General features: G+C 35.9%; 1 protein-coding gene across 1 annotated transcript; it reads right to left on the bottom strand.

Annotated features, from left to right (window-relative positions):
- Positions 1-7665: 7665 nt before the first annotated feature.
- LOC140148533 (E3 ubiquitin-protein ligase RNFT2-like) lies at positions 7666-25967 on the bottom strand. The gene is made up of 9 exons (XM_072170530.1): positions 25801-25967; positions 18047-18464; positions 17507-17583; positions 16761-16861; positions 15546-15699; positions 13163-13309; positions 12536-12601; positions 8931-9032; positions 7666-8241 (listed from the first exon to the last, which is right to left on the bottom strand). Exons 2-9 carry the CDS (start codon positions 18372-18374, stop codon positions 8110-8112), a joined length of 1107 nt encoding a protein of 368 aa, XP_072026631.1. The 5' UTR covers positions 18375-18464; positions 25801-25967; the 3' UTR covers positions 7666-8109.
- Between the last annotated feature and the right edge of the window lie 216 nt (positions 25968-26183).

The raw sequence follows: 26183 nt of genomic DNA, 5'->3' as shown, positions 1-26183 counted from the left end.
ATGTGAAATGAACTGATCCAATCAGATCATAGTCGGCAATAATGAAATTGAAATATTGGCAATTATAAGTAGTAAGAAACAATGAAAACAGACATAAATGTGACACGATCTGGTCCATGGGGGCCAAATGCGGCAAATTTGAAATTGAGATAAAGGCAAAAATATGGAGTAAAAAACAATAAACAATAAAATACATAAGAAAATAGACATCACAAAACTTCATAACTTTAGAACCAAGTATGCTAGACCTTTGGTGTTTTCAGTATATGATAGCCTAAAGTTTATATATGGTGATAATTATTGTAACTCAATTTTCAAAAATGCCTCCTTTGGCCCCCATGGAGCAGATCGTGTCACAAATAGTCATAAACTTTGCAAACCAAGTAGAATATTGGATTTTAACACCCAGTAAGCTTAGGTACTGAGCTAGTTAGTAATGGTAGGTAATAACTCAACTCGTAAATATTCTTCACTTGCAAACAAAAGTAGAGAATATGGGATTTTAACATCAGTAGGTACTGAGCAAGTTCGTAATGGTAATAACTCAACTCATAAATATTCATAACTTGTAAACCAAGTAAGGACTATTGGATTTCAACATCAGTAAGCCTTTGTACTAAGCAAATTGGTAATTGTAATAACTCAACTCATAAATATTCATAACTTGCAAACCAAGTAAGGACTATTGGGATTCAACATCAGTAAGCTTTTGTACTGAGCAAATTTGTAATGGTAATAACTCAATGTTCAAATTTTCCAACTTTGATCCAAGTGGATAGATCAAATCACATCATGAAGAGTTTAGATGCAAAATGCGATATACACCATTTTCAAACTTACTACTACACTACTTTAAAAATCCAATGTATATTTTCTAAAATTGAGAAAAATGGATATATATCGCCTTTTGCATCTGAACTCTTCAAATATATTATTTTACATATTGGACTTGTGTAATTATTAATTGGCCTGCATTAATTACTCTGTGATGTTTGTCTCAATAGAAATGGTAGATTGTTAGTTAGAATCTTGGGTCCATAAAGCATACTAATTATGCTTGGATTAGTTTGATGCCACAACCATATACGATAGCTCAGTTTGTTAAGACAGCTAAACTAGAGGCTCAGAGATACCAGGTACCAATCCTGGTCAACATAGCTTTTTCTTTCATTAGTCGAATGGAGGGACAGAAAAATTTACGACCATACCATTAACATCGAGTATCAGCAAACGATTCTTCATGATGACATCAATATTCAATACTACATGTATTGATATTTTATTTTCTAGCAGAGCCGTGTTATTTCAAAACAATGTTTGAAAAAAGTTGAGCTTTTCAAATTAAACAGATAAAACAGAAATTGAAAATAAGCAAAGGTTTTAAACGATGAACTCCAAATTGGTGAAGATTTCTTGGCACAAAACTATTTGTGTGCCAACTTGTATGCATGAAAAGATTATGGGCGACCCTACACGGGAGGCAAGGTGTGTGCATTAATGTTTGTTCCACAATCACTTGTAAGTAACTGTCTATACGTACGCATTAATCTGGATAAGGCATATCCACATGCAGTGCAAGTATGTAGCACACACAGTGCAAGTGCAAAATACACGCATGCGAAATACACGCAATGTAAGTGTATATAATTTGCAAAGCGCTTGTGTCGTCTGCACGTTCAGGAAGTTCACATTAATTTGGATTTCATTAATGCAGATCTTGGCTCCCGTGTAGAGTTGACCAATATTGGCAGTTACATTCACAAAATTATACTTTATATAAATATTTGTACAAAGTGAATATGTGGGAATGTCAGTTTTATTGTGCTGTAAACTTATTTTTGTCTATGAACTTCTTGGAAATGAGAAAATGTAATAAATTGTCACAAGTAAATCTTGTGATACGAAATAAAAACCATATTATAGACTTGTTACTTAAGAGCAAAGTATGTATGTAGCAACCTTTATTTCTATTCTTTTACCACAAAAATAGTGTGATTTCAAGAGAAAATATCACTTTTTTTACCAAATATTCTACACTGTTTACATCAGGGTAAAGCATCATGTACCTGTATCCATAGTGCAAATGATATCGCGCATCACAGAATGTTCCAACTATACTGCATTCCAGATACAATCGGGGCATATTTCAAATATGGGACCCTCGCGTTACGCATTTACAACAGTCGGTGTACAATTTTGAATAATGGACCCATTGGACGTTTAAGTATTGATGATGATTTTAATTCAGACTTCTGTGATTTCCAAGCAAGTGGTTGGGTCAAATTGCCTATAATAAATCATAACAAATATTTTTGATGTGTTGGAAAAGTACAAATGGCCCACACAATGAGAACATCTGTCAAATCCAGTGATGTGAAAAGTCATTTTTCCTTATCATAAACATGTCATACATATTATTCAAATAAACAAAGCTGAGTCAGCAAGTTAATAATTGAACACAAAAAGAACCAATATCATGCTCAGTCCATTCAATGACCAATTGAAAAAAAAAGCCTTTCACATAGGTTCAAAATGATACCAACTAAAATCATTTCTGCTGCAACTACCATTGCATATACATGTACATGGCTCACATCTGCCCTTTATTTCAGAGTTCTGATGCTTTTTTTATGTTGGAAATATAAATATGATTTTGCCCATAAATAAAGCAATAAAGAAATACTTTCACAAGTTGCACTTTTTATGCATAAGTTTGCATAAAATTTAGAAGGAAATTTACACACAAAATGTGAAAAACAATGTTACTACTCAAATGTCAGAAATGCCATGAAAGGTTATGAAACAAAACACCCTGTGAACAGAGCCAGGTGTGTGGTCCAATTGTACAACTACATTGGTATTTTGTACCTCGCATTGAAACCCATCGCCCAAACATTTTTATTCCAAGTTGCAAGTTAAATCAATTGCTCCAGCAATATGGATTCTACAAGCAAAATTGTGTATCGCACTAAGTGGTCGACTTCAGCAGTAGTCAGTCACTAGGGTGATTCACAAAAAATGAAATTGGTATTTTTCAACGGGACACCCCCTCATTTTGTTCATTTTGATAATAAAATCATACCTGCAAAATATGAAAAAAATTCAAAAAAGTTTAGGGGGTGCTACCGGTCAATGAACTTTTGTACACAAAGTCAATGGGATTTTTGTCAAAAATTTCAAACTCTTATTTCAGGGCCTAAAAAGTCTACCAGGCTTGCAAAACTGAAGTAAATGTTCAATGATATGTTAATTTTCCCTGATTGTGCCAAAAATATTTGATCATAGTGTGAGTAATGTCCTTAAAATAAATGCTAAAGAAAATTGTAAAAATGTTAACCTGCTTTCCAGAAAATTGCATTTTTGTGAAAACTGTTACATTTGGGGCAAGGCAGTTGCTGGAACAGCCAAAATATTATGGTACTTGGCTGTAATATAAAGGTGTAGTTTTGAACTGGCCACTATCCAATGTTGTGACCCCAATTTATATACATTTCTTTTCAACCATGGTGAATCTAATCCTTCCTGTGGTCATTCAATTCAAACAATACAAATCTTCATCAGGTATGGCCATAATGACCACCCCTGATACAGATGTATGGATTTTGATAGTTACTATTACATAAGATTTCAAAAGCTGGTATCACCATTGGGGTAAACTAATATGTGAAGAATTTTAATCTTTTTTTTATCAACAGTTCAGTTCAATAAGGTATAAATTTGGGGTGCCTGGTGGGATTCCAGGGGATATCCCAGGGTATTCTTTTCTTGAGCTACACTCCCTCTGTCACTTTCGAAACATTTTTTATTATTACAGTCAACTATGAACTTTAATTTGGTAAAAACCCATGTTTTCACAAAGTTAGGTATATCATTGAACATTTACTTCAGTTTTGCAAGCCTGGTAGACTTTTTAGGCCCTGAAATAAGCGTTTGAAATTTTTGACAAAAAATCCCATTGACTTTGTGTACAAAGTTCATTGACCGGTAGCACCCCCTAAACTTTTTTGAATTTTTTTCATATTTTGCAGGTATAATTTTATTACCAAAATGAACAAAATGAGGGGGTGTCCCGTTGAAAAATACCAATTTCATTTTTTGTGAATCACCCTAGCCAGTCACTCAGTGGCCGACTTCAGCAGTGGTAACCACAATACTAGCATGTTCCATGTCTAAAAATTTCACTAGGGTTATATGAGAAAATTAAAGTTTGCACCCAGTATCAAAATCTGCATTCTTCATTACACTCCCAAGGAAAGACTTAATGCCTGCCAAAATAAAACACACAAGACACATATTTTGTGTTGTGTTGGCATTTTTAAAAGCTGAATGAAGTTTTTTTTGGTTTGAGTGACTTAGGCACAACTTTGAACGTGGTGCCTTACCATTGAGAATCCCACGCTACCAACAAACCATGAATGTGTAATAAATTACAACAAAAATAAGACAAAAACAGTACCAAAGAATGATTTTAACCCCCTGAGCACTACCTGCCGATCTAACATTGCCTCTGATTGGTCAACTACATGATATCTTCACTTTAATCACCAATCAGAATGGAGCTTTGCAAATAATTCACCCCAATTTTTTTGTGTGGTGAAATTATTCTAACAATGTTGCTGATTGGTCCCATTGATAATGAGAACTTCTTTTTGGCCAATCGGCAGGTAGTTCTCATGGGGTTGTATTACTGCAGGTTTAATACAGTGCATCATTCATCAATTTTACAAAGGTTTACAACTGACATGCATTATGAGTAACAATGATCTATAACAGGAACACATTGTGAAGTTATAACATGCAAAGATTGTTTGGGCTATTCCATCTAAAAACATACACCCTACCCCTTGAGTAAGAGTTTGGAATTCCAACCACATTCACCAGTATAAATTATTTCATATCCATCCATTTCATCCATAACAAGTGGAAAATGAGTGGAGGATTTTGGAATTCCAAACTGAATTGTTTAATTTTAGGGCCAAATTGTACTATGTTCAACTGGAATTTAACAATTATACTAGCAAAAATGTCCAGCTGGACTGGGGGGGGGGTGGATTTATAGAATAGCCCACTGTCATTCTGCAATTGGTAAGTTGTCAGGGTTTACTTTAACACACAAAACACGCATATTTACGTGTTCACGCACTTTGCAGACCCCTTCAAATCCCAGAGTTCAAAGTCCAACGCGTACAAAATCTTGAAAACGTACTCGTTCAAATATTACAAGATTTGAATATAGAAACACCCAATATTGTTAAAAACGGTTTTCCAAAATAAAAAAATACCCCTTGAGCAAAGTTTTGGACCCCTTCAGAGTAAACATTCACAATTGAAAGGGTCCAACAAATTTTAAAATACCCCTTCAGCAAAATGCTTAAAGAAAACCCTGTTAAGTTGTATACCTCATTTACACTAAAGAATAGTTGCAATTCACACTAAATAAAATGGCTGTTTATAATTTCAATATATTGAAGTTGCCTTCATGAAAATTCAATAACAATGTTTTGTTTACTCAGAAGATGTGTATGAAACATGAATTAATGTGACAGAGACTGTGTATATGATACAAATGAAATAAGTCAAATTCAATTCCCGTAAACGAGTGTTCCTCTGCAATATTTGATAGTGGCATTGTAAATTGTATGTACTCATAGATGCAAAATATACAGACCATTTACCAACAGGCAAAGTCCCTGTGCTTTATATGCTGAGAATTCTTGCATATTCATGAGGGCCGATGTCTAACAAATCACACACACACACCATTTGTGCCTCTCATGGAGCTATATTTACTGTTTTAATTATGGCTCTACTATAGTCTGTCCACATAGAAGTACAAAGTAAATAGACCTCGGAAATGGGAAGTATGAGAATAATTATTTCAGCGCAATGCTTCTTTGGCGCGCCAACTGCTGCGCGATTTGTACACCGCGCTCTTTACGCGTCGCGTCGCGCTTATATAATAATAATAATAATATAATAATAATAATCTTTCTTTATTGAGGGTAATTCCACTTCAGTGTCAAGCACTGCTTTCCAAGCAGGCCCTCATACAATTATAAAATACTGTAATACATATTGATACATAGTAAATTTACATCTTACACATGGTAAATCAATAACATAATAAATAGTATTGAACTCATATGGCAAAGATTATACAAAATACAAGCTAAAGCTAAAATGTCCTTATAAAAAGTACAATTTATAAGGTAATAGAAATCCCAAATTATTTAGCAGAAGTATTTGTTCAAGCGCTTTAAATTGATACAAAGACATATTATTTAATTCTTCGCGGATTTGAGGTGCAATTTCATTCCAAGTATTAACAGCTCTGGCATGGAATGTACGCTTGCCTGAATTTGAATTACATTTTGGTACAACAAGAGTATTTGATGAATGATATGAGTGTGACACAAAGCATCGACCCCCGATGCCACAGATTTGGTTTGTACTTCTAAGTGGACAGACTGTATGCCTATACGTTTCTGCTAAAGATGTCAAGACTGCTTTGTAAAAAAATGTGGTAACAGGTGCAGAATGAAGGTAACATTTTTATGTGCATGCACCCTTCATTGAATAATTGGCCCTCATTAACAAATGTTGCAGGACTTTGGCTATTCGTGAATGGTCTGTATATTTTTGTCTATGTATGCACTATACTTGGCCCTGAATTTCTTGCAAATAAGTCCAAATCTAATTGTGAATTTCTCCAAGTGTTAACAGGGTCTTACAAAAACACCTGTTACAAAAACTTTTTGAAATGATGACCGCTTGGGACATTCTCTTTTGCAGCCAACTATAATTACTTAGAATTCAAGGTATATCGCTATTTACACTTCCCCTTAAGTCACCAACAGTCAGGGAAGAAAATTGCGATCCGGATTTGAACCTAGGACCTCTGAGTAAACTGAAAAACACACTCAGAATTTGGTTAACTGATTGAAACCCTTATTTAGCATGTTTGTCTTTACAACATAGTTACAAAATTCACAGACTTGGCGTAAGTCTTAGCATTCAGTATCTCAACTGCAGGTTAAATTATTAAAAAACACTTGTCATGTGACAAAATGAAAAACATGTTTACCAAAAATCAAAAAGAATTTTCTGAAGTAAGCCTTTGAGCTTGATTGTTCAAGCACAGATAACTGACAATGCAAGTTTTTGGCAAAGAAAATATATTGACAAAATATTAATATTGTAATGCAGTCTAATCTAAAGAATGATGTGGTCAATGAATGGTGCAAAACATTCAAACGGAACTCTGGGTAAATGAACAAACTTGTTTACAATACACTATAGAAATTGCAGGTTTGCATATTATGGTGAACCTGGTAGACTGTTTGAGCATTGTGTTACGCTAACCTCCTCTATAGTGACGGACCAATGGCAATTTACGCTCCAAATTTGACAGATTTTTTTTATATGCAGCAGATATTCATATATATTTTGATACAGAGTATATCATTTTGGCTATTCAAAATTCCTGTCAGAGTTGTCAAAAGATTTAAAACTAAGGTCCAATCAATGAGGGATAACCAAAGAGTAGCGACCCCACCATGTTTGCATGTCGCTCATGGAAATCAAATAGTCTACCTACGGATAAGTTTGCAATGTGCCTGGCAAACTAAATATTGGCTGTTTGCGTTCTGCATGTAACATATGTTGCGCCAAAAAGAGCATGCTAAGCACTGAGTGCGCAAACCTTTGTAACGCTTTAATAAGATCGGGCTCTTGCTGAAAAATGCTGGAGGTACACAATTTGACTTTCATAAGCGATAAAACAATCCAGCGATTTACCATAGCGTTACACGTGGGGCAATTTTGAGTTGGTACTCATTGGGTATCATTTCTTGAGTGTAACGCTTAAATAAACACAAAACTTAACATAACACTAAGTACTGTTGTTATCATGTAATATTAAATTATGATCAACAACTGAAACTGTGTATAATGTCATAGAATGTCCGACACTTGAACTAGGAACTGTAATCGTTATTACAGTGACCGACTCAAATGACATTCTCCAAATGTCCAAATACACACACTTTTCCATGAAGGTGTCCCTTCTTATCACCCTCTTCCCAGTCTTGCTGCTTATTTTTTTCCTCCTTAAAAGAGCTGTACATATGTAGTTGTACCACCATCCCTCCATTTTGGGCTCTCCACAATTTTTGCCCTACACATAGGACAGGTCCTCTCTCTGTCAAACCACATGGCGACACATTCTTCACAAAAAATATGCTGAAAGATTGAAGCAAAACAAGATATTTACATCATCTGATGCTAATACTAATGAAAGTACAATTATGAATATTTATTTGAATACTAGTAATTGCTCGATGAATGAAATCCATGAGATTTTATAACATGGAAACTTGCCGAAGTTGGAAACACAGAATAACTCTGCAATACCCTATGCACCCGAACTTGAACCCTTGACCTACTCCCTTATCCTAAATAAGACTAATCCTAATTACCCTTGTCCTGACATTGATGTTTTAAAGCAAACCCTATCCTAAGCCTCAACTCTAAACCTCAGAGTGCAAAGGGTATTCCAGACTAGCCAAATCAGTCACAAAATAATTCTGAAATACACTCCTTTGGTTCACCCTAAGTTTGTTAGTGACATTAATGTTTTTTCACGGTTGTGCACAAGTGTGCCAACAACCTGTTCTTGTATGGGTGTGTGTACAATCTGTGCGATTTAATTTAAGGTGCAATTCTTATGTCACAAACCAACTTGAGGTGAACCAAGTGTTTTAGGTTAGTTTATGCATCCTAACGTTTAACTTCAACACTACCAGGTCTAGCCGATTGGAACCCATAGGTTATAGTGATTATAAATGTATAAATGTATGGACAAGATTGTCACATCCAAATGCAACATAAATTTTACTTTTCAAGTTGATATTTGATGGTTTGTTACTTACTTTACAATGAAGCTGTATTGGTTCTTTGAATACATCTTGACAGATTGGGCAAGCATCGCCTGCATTCTTCATATCTTCTTCTGCTGGTGAGTTACCATAATGCTACATTACATGCAAGGAAAATCAATAAGTCATCAAATACAAGGTTTACATTATCTACTAAATGGTACATACTTATGAAGGAAAGTTAGAAAATGTGATGTTTATGATGTTTCATTTTATGTCAGATGTGTCCAATTTGAAATGATTTTTATGGACTTTATCAGCAGTGGGCATTTGTATCTTTAAAGTCGGACATTAATGCATGTAACAGTGCAGAATGTTGATGGGGGATCCATACTTTTTTGTAGGATATTTTTGTTTGGGAAATCCACATAAACGGCCTAGTCATTCCGATCGATTTTTATTATCAAAAGAAATTTGGTTATCAATAGGGAGGACGGCAATAAAAACCAGGTGCGGGAGAAATCTTTCTCTCACTCTCTCACTCAAACTCATCGGACCAACACACATTATTGGTTGCTCTGTATTCAGTTATCATTTATGTATTTTGATGTTATGGAGGATGAAGATAAATAAATTCACTACCAAACCAATTCCTGTTTATCAAGAACTTTTATTTAACCAGTGGCCTACCGCATTATCTTTGATATTACACTAACAACCTCGTTATATGCATATTGACAACGTTTAGTTTGACCTCACTTTATTTGGTACATTCCATAAGTAAGAACAACTCCACTGACAGTTCTTACATAATGTGGAAAATTATGTCATGATATCAAAAGTTGACATTCTACCAAAAATGTTTATGTTAAAACTACTATTTAAAAGGCTTATTCAGCGATTTGTTCATCGGTAAATCGTAAAAATCATCAATATCCAGGTTTTGCACCTTTGTTAGCAGCATAGATGTGCTACACATAGCCTGTTAAAGGAAATCTGTACTATAAACTAATCAATGGCTAATATAGTTATATACCCCTAAATTAAACATACCAGACGGTCTATATGAATTTTGGAATATTCCTAACAAAGAAAAAGCACTTTTAATCCTTCGTTTCTGTGATTCAAGGAAGCCACCATGATAGCTGCTTGCGAATCCTTTCTGCCACAAGCGGTAGTGTAACCTTTCACACAGACAATCGGCTACCTTTGACGAGCGTGTGTTGCTGTGTGGCATTCGCGACCCCACAGCGAATTTTGGTTTTTAGTGCTGTTTTTACACTTTTCGTTCTCAAAAGACATTGTTGACCATAAATATTACTTAAAATACATTTTTTATGTTCTGTAGTTTTATGGGTAAAAATTGACGCGTTTTCTTTTGAACGAATGTTGAATCTGAACTTTGGTAGTATTCGCTTCATGTCACCAAAGTTCACGAGGGACGAGGCTTGTGGCACGGATTTTGCTGGTTTCAAAATCGGGTACCGTTACAGCGTAATAAAAAATACATTGGGTATCAATATGGCAGCCACCATGAATTGCAAACTGATCGCTGATCGTCGTACGGAATTAAGAATTTCTCCTTTAATATTTGGACGTATATAAGCTTGGGACTTTTATTATTACTGCAACTATATATAGCCATTGATTAGTTTATGTACAGAATTCCTTTAATGGTTAAGCCAAAAGCCATGTCAAAATAGAACATTTTACATGAAACTGTTATGTCTCTACTTAAGGTTAGCCGAGAGTTTTTCATGCGCTTGATATCAGAGGGGTGTAAGTTCATAACAGAAACAGCCATGCAGAAAATGAACAAGCGTGTACACTGGGATGTAGGCCTACTTACAATAGCATATCGATCCACGGTCAAGACATGAAACTTAGCTCGTGCCCGGAGCTCGTCAGTCGGTTGGGGGGGGGAGGCGGGGGTGGGGGGGGTCACGAGGGGCGGCATGCCGGGTCGGATGCTGGGGGGGCACCAGCCGTTTTCGGCAATTTTCATAAGGATTTAAAAAAAATTAAAATTGATTGGGGCACTTCGTCAAGCTACGCCCTGGAAAATGTGTTGATTTTGAATTTATAGCCTTGATATCTTTGATGAAATAAATCAATGCTGCTATTCCCCTGATTACAATGTAATAGGGTACAACAATAACATCAACAACAATATCAAAAAGCAATTATTTGCAAATCGAATTTGGGAAGAACACCGGGAAGAACAACGAGACAGACTTTAGCAGGCCTACAAATTTCTGAATTATATAAAGTGAACAACAATCAATCATGATTCACTGCAGTCAGCGAATCAATCAAATAAAACTAAAAAGAAAGGAGCAAGAAAGAATAAAGAAATAGTGAAAAGAGAAAGAAAGAGAGAGAGAAAGAAAAAGAACGAAAAAGAAAGGAAGAAAGAAAGAAAGAAATGGAAAAAAAATGAAAAAAGATAAGGAGAAAGAAAAGAGGAAAGAAAGGAAGTAAAATGAGAAAAGAGAAAAAAAAAAAGAAATTCAGCCTCACGGGACTCGAACCCACAAAAAAGTTCACAACAGATTCCCAGTCTAACGCCCTATCCACTCGGCTATACATCAACTTACGCAATTGCTTGTTCTCGAAGCGGATATATAACTTTAATATGACGCAATTACTTGATTACAATCGCGTCCGCACAATGGCTCTTAGAATAAACAAGCATGTCGGCGCTGAAATTTTGAACGAACTGATGGAGGAAAAACCTCGTTTTTTGCCATACTAGCTTCAATTTGGAGTGAAAATCAAATGGGATAGCAATTGGCAGAATGTTGAGAAATAATGTAGGTATTCAGATGTCTAAATTAACGTCCCGTAATCAAGATATCGATAATTTCACAAAACAGTTTTTTCTCAGGCAAGATTCTCGAAAATGTTCCCCAAAAACGGGCTTTTAAAATTTAATCGGTACTGTATTTGGTTCTTCCCCATGGCAACATTATTTCTTTAATCGATTTGTAGTACAATGCAAAAAAGAAGAAAACAATCACTCGTCGTGGTTTTATACGAGGCGCACATTTGAAAAAAACGTCATGGAACGCGTTTTTGATCTTGTGAACATGGTGCGTAAAACGGCCTTAAACGAAGGATTTTCAAATTTATTCTAAAATGTGTATAAACACACAAGAAAAATGTTAAGTTACATCCAATGCACCAACATTTCACTTGCTGCGATATTTGATTACTGAGAAAACTCTGTTTTAGAGAACAACTTTATACGTCTTTTATACGTTTTTTATACGTTTCTTTGTATAACCTTAAGTAGAGAAATTAGCTGCAATTATTTAAATGGGGGGGGGGGGGGGCTTCAACTTTGTCAACATTGCAATTTTCCTTGTTTTTTGCTAAATTTTTCATTTCAAAAATACCCAATGGCCATTGCAATAACTTGATCCTTCACTTTAAAGCAATTTAGCCTATATCAATTTTTTTTTTACACTTCTGCTGGGATCAATGAATGGGCCTTTTTTTTATTAAAGGTAATCCAATAGAGTGGATGTTCAGTGTTAAACACTGGACTATACATACATGTACTCTGGTCATCTAAGCCTATCTTTAAATAACTTTCATCTTAGGAGCACTAGAAACAAACATAGCATACAACTATTTGCATTACCATGGATACTTACAACATCATGGAATACAGTTCTTACAGCTGTTCTTACTTCCTGTCCCATCACATACACAGCATTGGCCTGAATAAAGTAATAAGTAAACATACTTTGAAAATTAAATAACAAACAAATAAATATAACACAATAAATAGTAGGTAATAAAATACCTCAAACATGATGCAATTCTTTATGAACAACAGCTAGGGCAGTGTATAACTTTCAATGAAAGTAGCTTGTAAATAAAGCTTAAATAACCCAAACAAATGATCCTGTAACATACACAAGTAATAACCAATTTTCAGTAGGGCATTTTAATACATACTCAAAATGTTTCAAATCCAAATGAGAGTATTTATCTACATAACACTTAAGACCACCAATGGATAGCATTTTAATGGTTTCTTGGAGTCAATGACCTTACAGTTTGAAAATTTAGGCTGCATTGAATCATTCCAATGTTCCTATTCCATGTTTCCTGCATCCAGAGAGGTCAGTGTTCCATGTAGAGGTTACATGTGGGTCACAAGAGTAATTTCATACTTGTACGTAAAAACAGTACAAGATATATTACACCATAGAGTCTAAAACACCCCATGCCACTAAAAAAAATAAAACAAACTAAGACTTGGAGTGTCTTCTTACCTTAGCTAATATGTAAACAAAGGTGAGTAAATAACTAACTATCCAATGTGAGTCTGTATAGTCTGAGAGATACGCTATCCACACGGGTACAGGAGTTAACAGGCGATATAACTGAGATACTTGTTCTATCATCATATAATGTTTACCCTGAAATGAAATTATATACAAAATTGATAATACCAAGTACGATTGAACTCATTAATATTCATGATATAGTAGATGGCAACGGAATAGTGTGTTCCACACATTAATGCTTGTTACAGCAGTGGTGGAACTATTCGGACATTGTTACTGTAAAAGTCAATATTTTCGCGAGAAGATATTTTCACGATTTGTCAAATGCGCGAGAATTAAATTTCGCGGTTTTGATATTGATACAATAGAAACCTAATGCAAAAGGTTATTTTCGCAAGTTTTTATTTTCGCGATTTTATGTCCACTCGCGAAATTTGCGAAAATAAAAACCTCGCGGAAATTTCTACTTTTACAGTATGTAAGCTTACATAATTGTATGCTGCCCGGAACCAGTCCTGCTGAAACACTCAATCAATCAATCAATCAATCAATCAATCACTGACATTTAGAGGGCCAAAAAAAAACCCAAAAAACCCCCACCACATCACTAAATTCCTGTATTTACATCTGTGTGCAGAAAATTCAAATTAATAAGCTGATGCAGATGCTTTCAATGAATTATTCAAATATAAAATGCTTCTTTCAATAATTGGGTGATTAAAGTCTGCAACAGCCTCATTCCCCCTGATTTTTCTCATTGTTGTTTTTTCTTTGGTATCACATAATAGATCCTATTTGTTTCATTATCATCCTGAAATTTGACACTCCAAATCAATGTATTAGCGACGAAATTGTGAAAAAGCAATGGATTTGTGGTTCCCAAAATTGGAATTGTGGACAGTCAAAGAACGATAGTTCGGGTCAGATATGTTATGATATATACTTCAAATTTCCTCAATGAATACCATGGAGTTGATAGCTCAGTCGTATCAGCATTAGGGGGCTGGCATTTTCTTTGGAAGTGGGGGGGTCACAATAATACAGGGGGGGTCATAGAATTTTCAGACCAAAAATAGGGGGGTTATAATTTTTTTAACACCCAAAATAGGGGGGTTATAGAATTATTAAGGGCTGGTGACTCAAAATTTTGGCTGCCACAAGCATTTTAAACTTCATGAATCAAGTGTGCATACAATCTATGCAAAATTTTTACACTCATGCGCCTTCTTTACACTTACAATAAAAATTTTAACGCTACTTCTTTACACTTACAATAAAAATTGTAACGCGCTACACACACTTTCTTCACTATTAAGTTTTGACGCGATCCGCGACTGAGTTCCGGCGATGAATAATTTTTCTTGAGTCTGTGTAGTTGGAAGGGGGGTCATAAAATTTTTCGATCCGCGATAGGGGGGTCGTAAAAAATTTGCCCGCGATAGGGGGGTCATAAAAAATTGACTCGGTCACCGACATATTTGGGACCCCCCCCTTCCGAAGAAAATGCCAGCCCCCTTAGACTATCACAATGGAATCCTGGGTTAATTTCCTGGTGTGGTGGCTTGATTTTTTTTCTTATTCTATCCATTTTAACACAAAATTTTTTACTTTCATGTTAAAATTTACATATTGCACTGAAAAAAAAATTTTGGATTCTTTTTTTTTTTTCCTGAAAAAATAACACTTTGAGTTCAAAGTACTACAGGTAGTGTTGTACTAAATATACTCGAACGGGAATACTGCACACAGTCATGACAGTAGTGTTGTTTTGGAATGCCCGACCAGAATGCAATTCATGCATACCAACTTATCCTTTAGTTGATAAGAATTCTGCAATCTTATTGGTCAAACACCACTTGGATAAAAAGTTGTATTACCTACGTACTCCTCCTTAATATACAGGCAGGTAGTATTTCCCGTATTACCTGCGTAGTCCCAACACTCGTGCGTCTGCGTAACATGACTCACGCGATATCCTAAACTGGCGCGCAAGATCGCGCATATTTCACGCGCGGCATGGCTGCACTGTCAAAAAGCAAGGAAGAAACTGGCCTACTTTTCAGTAAGATTATCAAACTAAATTCCTTCAGCAAAGTTTACGAACAAGTCGGAAGATGATTCATGTTCACTAAAGGATAAAATCGTTACCCCCTGTTTGTTCTCACGAAATACGGGAAAATATCTACGGTCTGATGTCGTATTCCATTCAGCCTTCGGCTTCATGGAATACGGCACCAGACCGTAGATATTTTCCCGTATTTCGTGAACAAACAGGGGGTAACTAATAGTATTGGCTTGCTAATTGTGGTATGGAGAGCGATTTATTGGTGCGTAACCGAAAGCATGCTGATAATGTCATAATACTCACCCTTCTTTTAAAGCTGAGGCAAGATCTTGGTAAAATAGCTACTGCACATTTGGCTGCAATTGTCATAAATTTGATCACTGTATCAGTAATACCCGTAACCCAAAGTAATGTCCACAAGTCGTAGTTCTCAAAGTTTGGTTTTAAGAAAATAAGACTGAAATAAATTGAGGATGAAAAGCACAAGTTACAATAATGTTGTCAACAGCTAGAGCAAGAAAGTAGAAAACAGATTTTATGAACAACCTTTTAAGAATTGAAGCCATTCCAGTGATTTTCCTTTTAACACATTGACCCTTTGCGCGGTCATCTCAAAATGAGATTCTGCTCAGAAAGTGTGTGTTGTGTGCGTGTACGCCTAAAATTTTAAAACCGTTTACGCTTTGCAAGAAGAACCTTGTTTTGGTAACAAGATGGTGGATCCGTGCAAAGGGCGAATAGAATACCAGAATAATAAATCAAAGAAAATATTATATGAGGATATTTGACACTGAATTTAAAGGCCAACATACACATGCAGCTCAATTCATATGCAAAAACATGGTGATTCTTTTGATAGCCACACACAGGTTGTTGCAAGTGTAACTGTGGTATAGGCTGAATTAAAGGTCCTTGACCCAATCGACAGCCTCATTCCCCATTTTTCTTCATCAAAATTGAGATTTTGGTATCAGAAGAAAGCTCACATTTTTCTCATTATCACAGCGCATTTTAACACCTGAGATATTTTTCCTTTAATGGTGTGAATAAAAACGTAGTGATTTATGGTAACCACGCCAGAACATTGTTATACACATTTTTGCTTCCCATATCAAAACCGCTGGAGCAATTCAACTCAAAATTTGTAAAATGTATTATTTTAAGGGTACTACACCCCTGGCAAATTTTGTGCCTATTTTTGCATTTTTCTCAAAAATTATAGCGCATTGGTGACAAGTAAGATATGTATATTATAGGGCAAGGACTACAACTACTGCACAGAAAATTCAGCAACTCAAGGCAAGTAGTTATTGATTTATTGATCAAATATTGGTTTTCCCCATTTTTGACTGTAACTCCACAACTGTTGTCTGTGTTGAAATAAAATTTCCAGTGCAGTAGTTGTAGAGAAAATGCAAAAATAGGCAAAAAAATTGGGCAGGGGTGTAGTACCCCTTTAATGGTAGGCCTCAATGTAAGATGGCAAACAGAACATTTGCCTCTTGAACTAAACCTTACCTTTTATATAGTTCTTGTTCTAGAAATACATAGTAGCAGAAAAATATATTGAAAGGCAGCAATACAAGCATGATTAGTAGAGAGTGGATCTGACGTTTATCCTGAAATACAAGAGAAAAGAAAATGCATTTATAAACAGAAGCAGAGATGCCACTCAGTTCCACTCAAAACACTTGAAACAGGTGAGAATTTAAACCCTGATTTTGGGCTAAAATACCCCAACCCCAGTATATAGTTGATCTGACTTGTATCTTGAAATAAACAAGAAAGGTTCGAGCCAAGTGTACCAACTTGATGTGGGGAACATGACAAACACAAAATTAGATCAAAACTAATGCAGTACATGTATGTACACCATGGAGGTGTACACTGACACCGCACTAGCAAAAATCAAAAACCACAGGGAGGTAGACAAAAGTAAACAAAATTACAACAGACGTTTCGGGCAGATAAACTGCCCTTCTTCAGGGACAAACAATACCAGCAATGCTATTGGGTATGTCATGCTACAAGTGCAATGGTAGGTGTTTTTGCCTCCTATGAAGGGAGAGTGAGGATAATTGGATCTAACTGTACAAAGGGTGCTACAATATACCTTATTTCTTCTCTTTTTTCCCTCCCTTCCCCTGAGCATATATCTCCAAAGAAATTTCACCTGATTCACACATCATCAGTAGTTTACTTCTTGATTAAAATCAGTAAATTATTCTTTATTACATATTCTACATGTAGGTAATCATACTTACCCTTAACATGACTTGTCTTTTCAAGCTGCTATTGTGATGGATAAATGTTCCTATAAGGCCTATTAGAACTACAACACCTGCAAACATAAATGAAAATCAATGGTCAATGTGGATGGATGATGTGATGTCACAGATTCAGCCTTAAATAATATTATTTAAAAGAATTGCAATGAGCAGGGACAGTTGTTTAAACCATACAACTAGCATTATTTCATATGTCTACTCAAATACTCTGTTAGTATTTCTCTTGCAGGAATCTTTTCTATTTTTGAAACAGTTTTTTTGTATGACAGTGCTAAGAAACTAGCATTTAATCTCTCATAATAATAAATTTGGATTGGATTTGTGTAGAATTATTGGAATTCTTTTTTGATGTTGCCATCTAATATGGCCTGGTACACAGAAAGATATGTAGTTGCGGAAACGGGAGAAAGAAGGAGAGAAAGAAGAAAGGGAAGTGGATAGAAAGTAACAAAACAAAAGAAAAAAGGACACAAAGAAAGACCAAGATAAAAGCATAAGAAAGAAAATTCAACTTACCTAATCTATGATCATACAGAATTTTGACCAGTAAGATGAGTACAAAGGGCAACACCCTTTCTAAGAGTGGTCTAACAGCTCTGATTTCAGATGCAGTGTTTCCCCTTGCCTCAGCATTGTTTCCTGCTTCATTGCCATTACCCTCTGCTGGGTTATCTCCTGTTCCACCAGCGGCGCCCTCGCTGGGCATATCAATAATGATAGCGCCCTCATTGTTGTCATTCGCACGTGGATTACTGTTCAGACTGACTGGAGCGTCCATGGTTGATAGTCCAGGGATGAAACCTTGTAGGACATTTCCTAGTCTATTGGAAAGAGGCTCCTCCATCTTGCAAAATCTGCCTTGTATTTGGGTAATATGCTTCAAGTATTGTTGGTTTCGTTCGTCAGAAGGTGATCATTATCGCATGAAAATATCCTGTTGAGTTAATAAATATAAGTGTTCATGGTAAAAATTGTTTGTATGAATTATAGGTTAATGAACGCGTAATACTTGTTGGGAGAGAAATTAGACAAAATAATGCATGCACGCTGATGTTGATGCGTCTAATGCACACTCCCCCGTTGTCCACAGCAAGTACAAGGTACAATTTACACTGTAAGAATGGATAATAGTATACCAGCAGTACAAAAAAAACCCAACCAAAACACAAAACACTCTTAAATTTGCTCACAAATATACTTAAAGTTCTTGACACTGGATTTCAATTGGGCGTATTATTATGGAAATTAATAATACTACATGAATGCACGACCTTGAATGTAATGAAAAACTAACCAATCATGAGTGAGTTGGGTTCACATACATTTGTAAACACCTACAATTCTTCCCACAGACAATCATAGAATGGAACTCCCTACCTCCTTTTGTATTATCATGTATTGCCAAATCAGCTGACTGCTTCTAGAGTTGTATTACTGATAACATGTAATATAAGTCATTTTTTCCTTCTTGTCAATTTTGTATAGCAATGTTGATAACAACTGGTAGCCCCGGGCTGGTAGCTTTAATCACCTCAGCTCAGTCTTTGAATTATTTTTTTTACCTTGGGGCACACTCTTGCACCCAATTTTGAAAGTTGTGGTGCAATTTCATCTGACCCAGAGCAATTTGAAGTGCAGTTTTAGTCAATCAACACATAAAGTCACTGGTACACTGTGGTATCTCATTTGCACCACACTTTTAAAGTTGTACCGTATCGCAACAGGCGAAATTTGGGGTACAAATTGCACTGCCATAGAGCTTATTTGTTGATTAATTTTATGTAGATGGAGACAGCTGATCACGATGGGCGATCGCGAGTGGCTTCCCGAGTGGCGCACAGCGCCGTTTAGATTTTTTTTAAAATAAATTTTAAAAAATCAAATCAAATCAAACCCTTGGATCAAACTTCATCCATCAGGAATATCTCTATTCTACATTTCAACATTAAACAATGCGATTCCCATGTTATCCTTGTAAAGACAGGCTAAAATAGTACAAAATGTTGCACCAAATGACGTCATTTGTACCTCAAATTTCAAAAAATCAGAGAAGGAAACCTCCCTTTGACTCCCCCCGGCGGTGCTATACTTTCATCAGCACCTAATCGGCGGGCCTTATAACATCGCGGATTAATATCAAAATATTTTTCTTTGAGAATTTTTTTGTCACACCTCTCCAGAAGCATCACAAATTACTAATGCAAGTCCTATATTTTGTCTACTTTCTTTAACACACAAAATAAAGGCCGGACAGGTCAACTAATGGCTCTCTTAACGTGGGTCTACTTTCGGCGTAATGGTAAAAGCCTAACAAGTCCCGCCTAATACGAGCTGATCAAAGTATAAATCACTGTGATGGCTGCTTCGCAGCCATTGTGTGGTGCTTTACAGTTTTCTTTTATTTCATGTGGCGCTTCAAGAAATCTATTTGAGGAATCCTCCTCTAGCATGTCTAGCCTCGAATATACACACTACGTGCTATTTTGTGCAAATTAGATAGAAGAAAGCAGAGTTTTCTAGTCAATCATAATAAATAAGTGATGAATTCATGGGTGTAAAATGCTAGCTTCATTATTTTCAGAGGGTCATACCATATTACAATACAACCGCTGGAGTAACATGCATGGGCGCTAGTAGTAAATTCCAATTTTCTTTGCTTTACCTCAATTGTTCGGCTCAAAATTAAGGGGACATATCTGACAGTAAAAGCTGACATTTTATGGAAAATAATTAAATACTAATCTATTTTTACAGAAATGTTATAATATGGCTTTAATAATTATATTAAAATTTATTCGAGAACTCTAGCTTCGAATTTGCACACGATAGACTGCGTTGGTCAAAATTTTAGCAACATTTCAGATGCAATCGCCTGTCGTGATCGGCTGTGTTTCAGCCCTCGAATTAAGGATCTGAAGGGGCACGGCAACTTTTTAGGGCAAATTGATAATTGCCTTGGATTTCCATTGAAAAGGCGAGGCAGCACGGCAATTTGTAATATTTCAAAAGGGCATCACGGCAACTGTTTAAAATTTGAGAAGGGCACCAAGGCAATTTCTCAAAAGTGAAGAAAACTCATGTTAGCAATCATGATAGATGATTTTAGTGCTTATCGAACATTGGTCTTCAAATATTGAAGTTCGCAAGTATGCGGAAAGAATTGGGGAATTCCCTTTTAAATTTCAGTCTGTAGCTATATCGATTTGGATTAGGTTTATACTTGTGTGCAGGGTATACCAGAATTATTCTGTCCTTTCTAACACCAAAGGTTAAGGTATTTTCCTTAAAAAATTGCAAAATATAAATGTGCAAATTTACTCATTATATATGTGACAGGCCCACAAAATCCACGGGACCGCGGGTCCCAGAAAGAAATTAACAGCTGCAGAAAATTTTTAAGCCAATAAAAAAAATTTTTAAAAATGAAAAAAAAAAAAAAAAAAAAAAAATCGCAAAAATTGTAAGTTTCAAACTCTCAAACTCAACTTCAAGATTTATTATTTATTGTTTTCCACCTTATTATATGCCTCTTTGTCCATTTTCCCCTTCCCGCTCCCTATCTCCATGTTCAATTTCAGTCATTATTATCCATAAAATAAACTCAGTGCGTCGTGGTCGTCGCCAGCGACTCGGTGCTCATTAAAATTCTGCAAGGACAACGTTAGTCTTTTGTACAGTCTTTGTGAGCCTACTTCTACCACGTGCTCCAAGTACCGGATTGACACAATACGATGCATGCGGAAGAGACCAGTATTAAATGACAGACACCCAACACGCTATTTTTAGACATAATTATCTTGCTTAATTTAATTATTGTTTGGTATGAGTTTCGTATGAAAATGGTATTCCCAGCATCAAGAAATATTTCTCATTTTGTTTCAGCCTTAGTATCAACTTTTAAGTCCTTTTTGAAAAAAAAAGGGTTTTATTGTCAAGCTATTTCAAACTGGCCGTATTCAACAATATTCAACGATGGGACCGGGCCTGTATGCATTGGTATGGCTGGCATGGCTGCCGAATTTTGCAGAAACTCATGAAGAAATCAGATGCAAATGATAAATAGTTTTGTTGTAGTATGATTTATTATTTTCATTGTAATGTGACAAGAAGATCATCAGTCTGAATGTCATTACAGTGTGATGGTGACCATCCATTCATGTATAATTTATATAAAATTTGTTATGTATTACTAATACTATACTCATATCATACTGTAATAATACAAAAGGTACCCATTTAAAGGTGCAACATTACATATTTTCACACAATTTTTATCAATAGCAGGTCATTTTATGCTATATGTGTTAATGTGTTTTGAAATTTAAAGTCCTAAACATTTCCAAAAATGGTCCAAAACTAGGCCCAGATCGCACCAGAGAGCATCAAAATACCTTTGGCTTCCACGGCCCTAAGGCGGGCCCTGGACCCCAGCCGTGGGGACTTCGCGCTACGCGCTCGTGATGTGCGCTTCGCGCACATATTTGACAGAAAATATTTGCCATTACAATTTAAGGTCCCAGAAAGAGTCAACATTTTTTGGGGCCCTGATATGTGACACGATCTGGTCCATGGGGGCCAAAGGAGGCATTTTTGAAAATTGAGTTACTGTAATTATTACATTATACATACAATAGGTTATCATTCACTGAAAACACTAAAGGTATAGCATACTTGGTTCTAAAGTTACAAATGTTTTTGATGCCTATTTTCTTATGTATTTTATTGTTTTTACTCCATATTTTTACCTTTATCTCAGTTTCAAATTTGTCGCCTTTGGCCCCATGGACCAGATCGTGTCACATATGTAAATGCTATGTATCGGCATCTCCTGGACATCATCAGCTAGCATCACAAGCATTAAGCATAAAGTCATTTTAGTCTACTGATCAGCTTAATCATTTTCACAAATATGAATGTTATACTACAAAACAGGTTTCCTTATTTGGTAAAATATGCAAATTAGCTCATTGAAATATTTAGTGACATGACTGAATGCACTAAAAATGTGTTTTTAATGCAATGATATAACACGATAGATTTGAAGTTGTTTTACTCCACCAGACAATGATTTTGGCCAAAAAAAACAATTTAACACCATGGGATTTATAATCATGTCTAAGTGAGGGTATATGAATCCAACAGTTATAAGAATTGATTCGAAAATGTCCAGAAATCAAATAATAAATCATCTTAATTATGCATAGTGTTCTTTCAAAAAGGTCATGGAAGGGAAAATAATAAATGTAAACATTTAGTTGGAAAAGTCGGCAAAAGTGACCTTAAGCTTTGCATAGGTGTCCCTTCAAAAGGTCATAGAAGGGGAAACAAATGTAAATAGAAGTCGGCAAGACTCATCACAAAGGAGTGCACAAAGGGGTTGTCGGCAAAACTGTCTTCTGAGGTAAGCTTTGAGCTTAGCATAGGTGTCCCTTCAAAAGGTCATAGAAGGGGAAATCAATGTAAATAAAAGTCGGCAAGGACCTTAGAACTCATCACAAAGGAGTGGTTGGCAAAGTGTCCTTTGAGGTGCAGGGCACCGACGGCAACTTCTTTAAAGGGCACGGCAAGTGACTGCCGTCGGTAAAGGACATATTTTGAGGGCATTACGGCAATGGGGGTGGGCACCCACGGCAATATGCCGTCGGTGCCGTGGGTTAATTCGAGGGCTGCTGTGTTTACTTCTGTACTTCCATTGCTTCAGCGAATCCGACTAGATTTTGAATGCAATGTCTCTAGCCTAGAATGTGAAGCTATCGGTGAGCAAATTCTTGGCTAGACTTCTCGAGCAAATTAATATCCCCCATTTATATAATTTTAATATACATGTTGTTCGAAAAATTCTAACTTTCGTATGAACAACCGATAGCTTGTGATACGAAAGTTAGAACGTGGAAGGATTTGCGATCATGTAACGTACCTTGTTTGGTACATGTACACGGTTGGCATGCAGGGCCCAATATCATGCATATGAATAAAAACTTCTTCCTCAAGTTAATTATTGTCTCAAAAATATGAGGATATATTATTCTTGACATATTAGTGACATCATGTGCTATATTCCTTCATAAATTCATCATGACTTTACTCACGAAAAACATCATTTTGTGCCAATTTTTCTCGAGTGATCGCCAGACATCGCACAGTCCCCATTGTAAATAGGTGATCAACACGTGTAGTGCTGGGCTCACATGTTCAAGAACCGGAAGGGTATCACCATCAGTTTGCAATGACAAGTCAACCGTTGCAAATCGGGAGATGGATTGATTTGCCCAGCACTGGATTTTCTCAAATCTTTAATCACCGACGCAGTGGCAGTTGTCAAAACATCTTTGATCAAGGAAGGTTGCAGAATTAAGCGGACTCATAATATGGTCGGAATTTGTACTTCAGGGCCTGTGTTTCCAGTTAAAAGTAAGCAAACACTTCAGCTAAGATGTATGTTAGCCAAGCTAAATTGAAGCCAAACTGGACAATCTAAAAAATTGTTTTGCTGCGTTTTAAAACTGAAGACGCTACGATGACTGACCGTGTTATACTAGCAATCTCTATCTTCTATTCACACATTAACTTAGTCACGATTATCGCACTTTCAGTTTCCCACACGCTTGAACGGGAATTGGATTGCGACTTTTTTCGATGTCTAGTGAGCAAATTTTTTCAATATTTTGAGAAAATGATGTCAAATTTTCTATTCTGTATTGTTTGGTAATAATGTCTTTTGCCAATAGTATGTTTAAAGTTGTAATTTTGTGTTTTTGATCGCAAAGATCGGATATTTTCGCTTCGATTCAATTCTGAACCCTTCGCAAGGGTGCCGATTTCGCAGAACTTTGACGATAATTTTGCCTTTTTGAACACTAAAATGCTTTCGATCCTTAATTTTGTTTCAACCGAGTCTTAAATTAGCAAGCACAATACGGTTGGTACCACTTTTATATACATTGATGAAATTTTAAAGATTTTTTTCAAGTTTCTAACCGGCGCAAATCATTAAGTGTGTATTTCCCATTGACATCCAAAATGGCGTAAGCCAGTCCTCAATATACATAGGTACGGGCGATATAGGACTGGCAAGTTTAGTCTACATTAACTATCGTGGTCGTCGTGGATAGTAGATAGATTTCTCGATCAATATAAGTAGGTATCCCAGGCAAACCTTAGTTTTAAAACACATTTGCTAGTCAGCGAAATTCGCCGAGACCGGGGCCCAAACACAATGCATATTTACATAGAAATTTCAATTTTTTTTCGAGAATAGGTCGGTGAAGGAAACCTTCATAAATATGTTTTCTATACTTCACTTGACCCAAATATATGATTTTTTATGGTGATAATCAAGTCACACATGGAATTTTAGAGGGATTTTGATAGCAGTTCCATTAAAAAAAGCTGCTATCACCATGAGACTAAGTCTAAGATCTAGAAACACCCCTAAATGCCGTTTTGGGGAATTTTGCTAACCAGAATCTTTTTGATGAAAGTCAATCTTTGACAAGATGTAACTTTGTTACGGAAAGTGCTATGACAAAAACGTTTTCAGTTTTGGCTTTCTTTACTCAAGGCCGGGCTTTAATTTGATATGTAAAATGATGCAGTTTGATGGCAAATTTGAATTCACCTAGCATACCTAATATAAGCTAATATACATGTAATGAATGATATCAACATCTGACTCTAGTACAAGGAACTTATACGATGTCCTCATTCACAAACTGATACTATCTGTCCATCGTATAAGACTGTTACCGCACGGCAACTGGTTGAAGGAATATTACACAGTCAAGAATAGGCTCCATCATTTTTTTGTTCTGAACCCTCCCAGTCTCCCAAAACATCAAAACATCAAAAGCGTTGCACTTATACTTACTTAAGACTGTCCTTGTTCATATAACTCAGACAAAGTAGGGCCAACTTGCCTAGAAATGGTCAAATTTTGGCAAGAAATATCTCTGTGTAATCCTATGTAAGTCCCATATCACATCGTTTCAGGCGATCGAGGTTTTTTTTTCTTTCTGAAGTTTGGTTAGTATCCACCAGCGTCATGCATGTGACGTGACACGGCTAAAATAAGCGACCGGAAATCGGGGATCGTTAAAACGTCAACAAATTTCAAAACATAGAAAGCAGTAAACTTATTGGCGAGCGGTCCGAATTTTGAGCCATAACATAAGTTTACGTGGTGAACTAATCTGACTCTGAGTGACTGGACATCAATGTCATGTAAGCTTATGCATGCCATTCGGCCCGGGATTACGCCGGTATTTACTTACATCACAATGTCAATGTTACCTATGTTGTGGACCTATTCTGATTCGCAGAATTCATACATGAATATTTTCAAATGTTGTTTTGTACATGATTGTACATAAAACATTCACTGTACTGCCATTCGGATTTCGGATGACTGATTTTCTATTTTTAGCACGATTTCGTCATTCTTGTTTATAATGTTTCTAGGGTTTTTTTTGCAAATTCTCTAAGTGTACAAAATAAGAAATATTTCAATAATAATCGACATACTCTTGTGCAAAATGTTACAAATAATGTTGAAAGTATCTGAATATTTTGTTTTTTAGCTAATTATGATCAAAATACAGTGTAAATTAACTCATAAATGACCAAAGTAAATTTCAGACCATTTTTGACAAATCAA

This window comes from Amphiura filiformis, chromosome 1 (genome assembly GCF_039555335.1).
Source record: "Amphiura filiformis chromosome 1, Afil_fr2py, whole genome shotgun sequence".
Classification (NCBI taxonomy): domain Eukaryota; kingdom Metazoa; phylum Echinodermata; class Ophiuroidea; order Amphilepidida; family Amphiuridae; genus Amphiura; species Amphiura filiformis.
The sequence above is the reverse complement of the archived record's forward strand: the minus strand, read 5'-3'. Positions and strand labels throughout refer to the sequence as shown.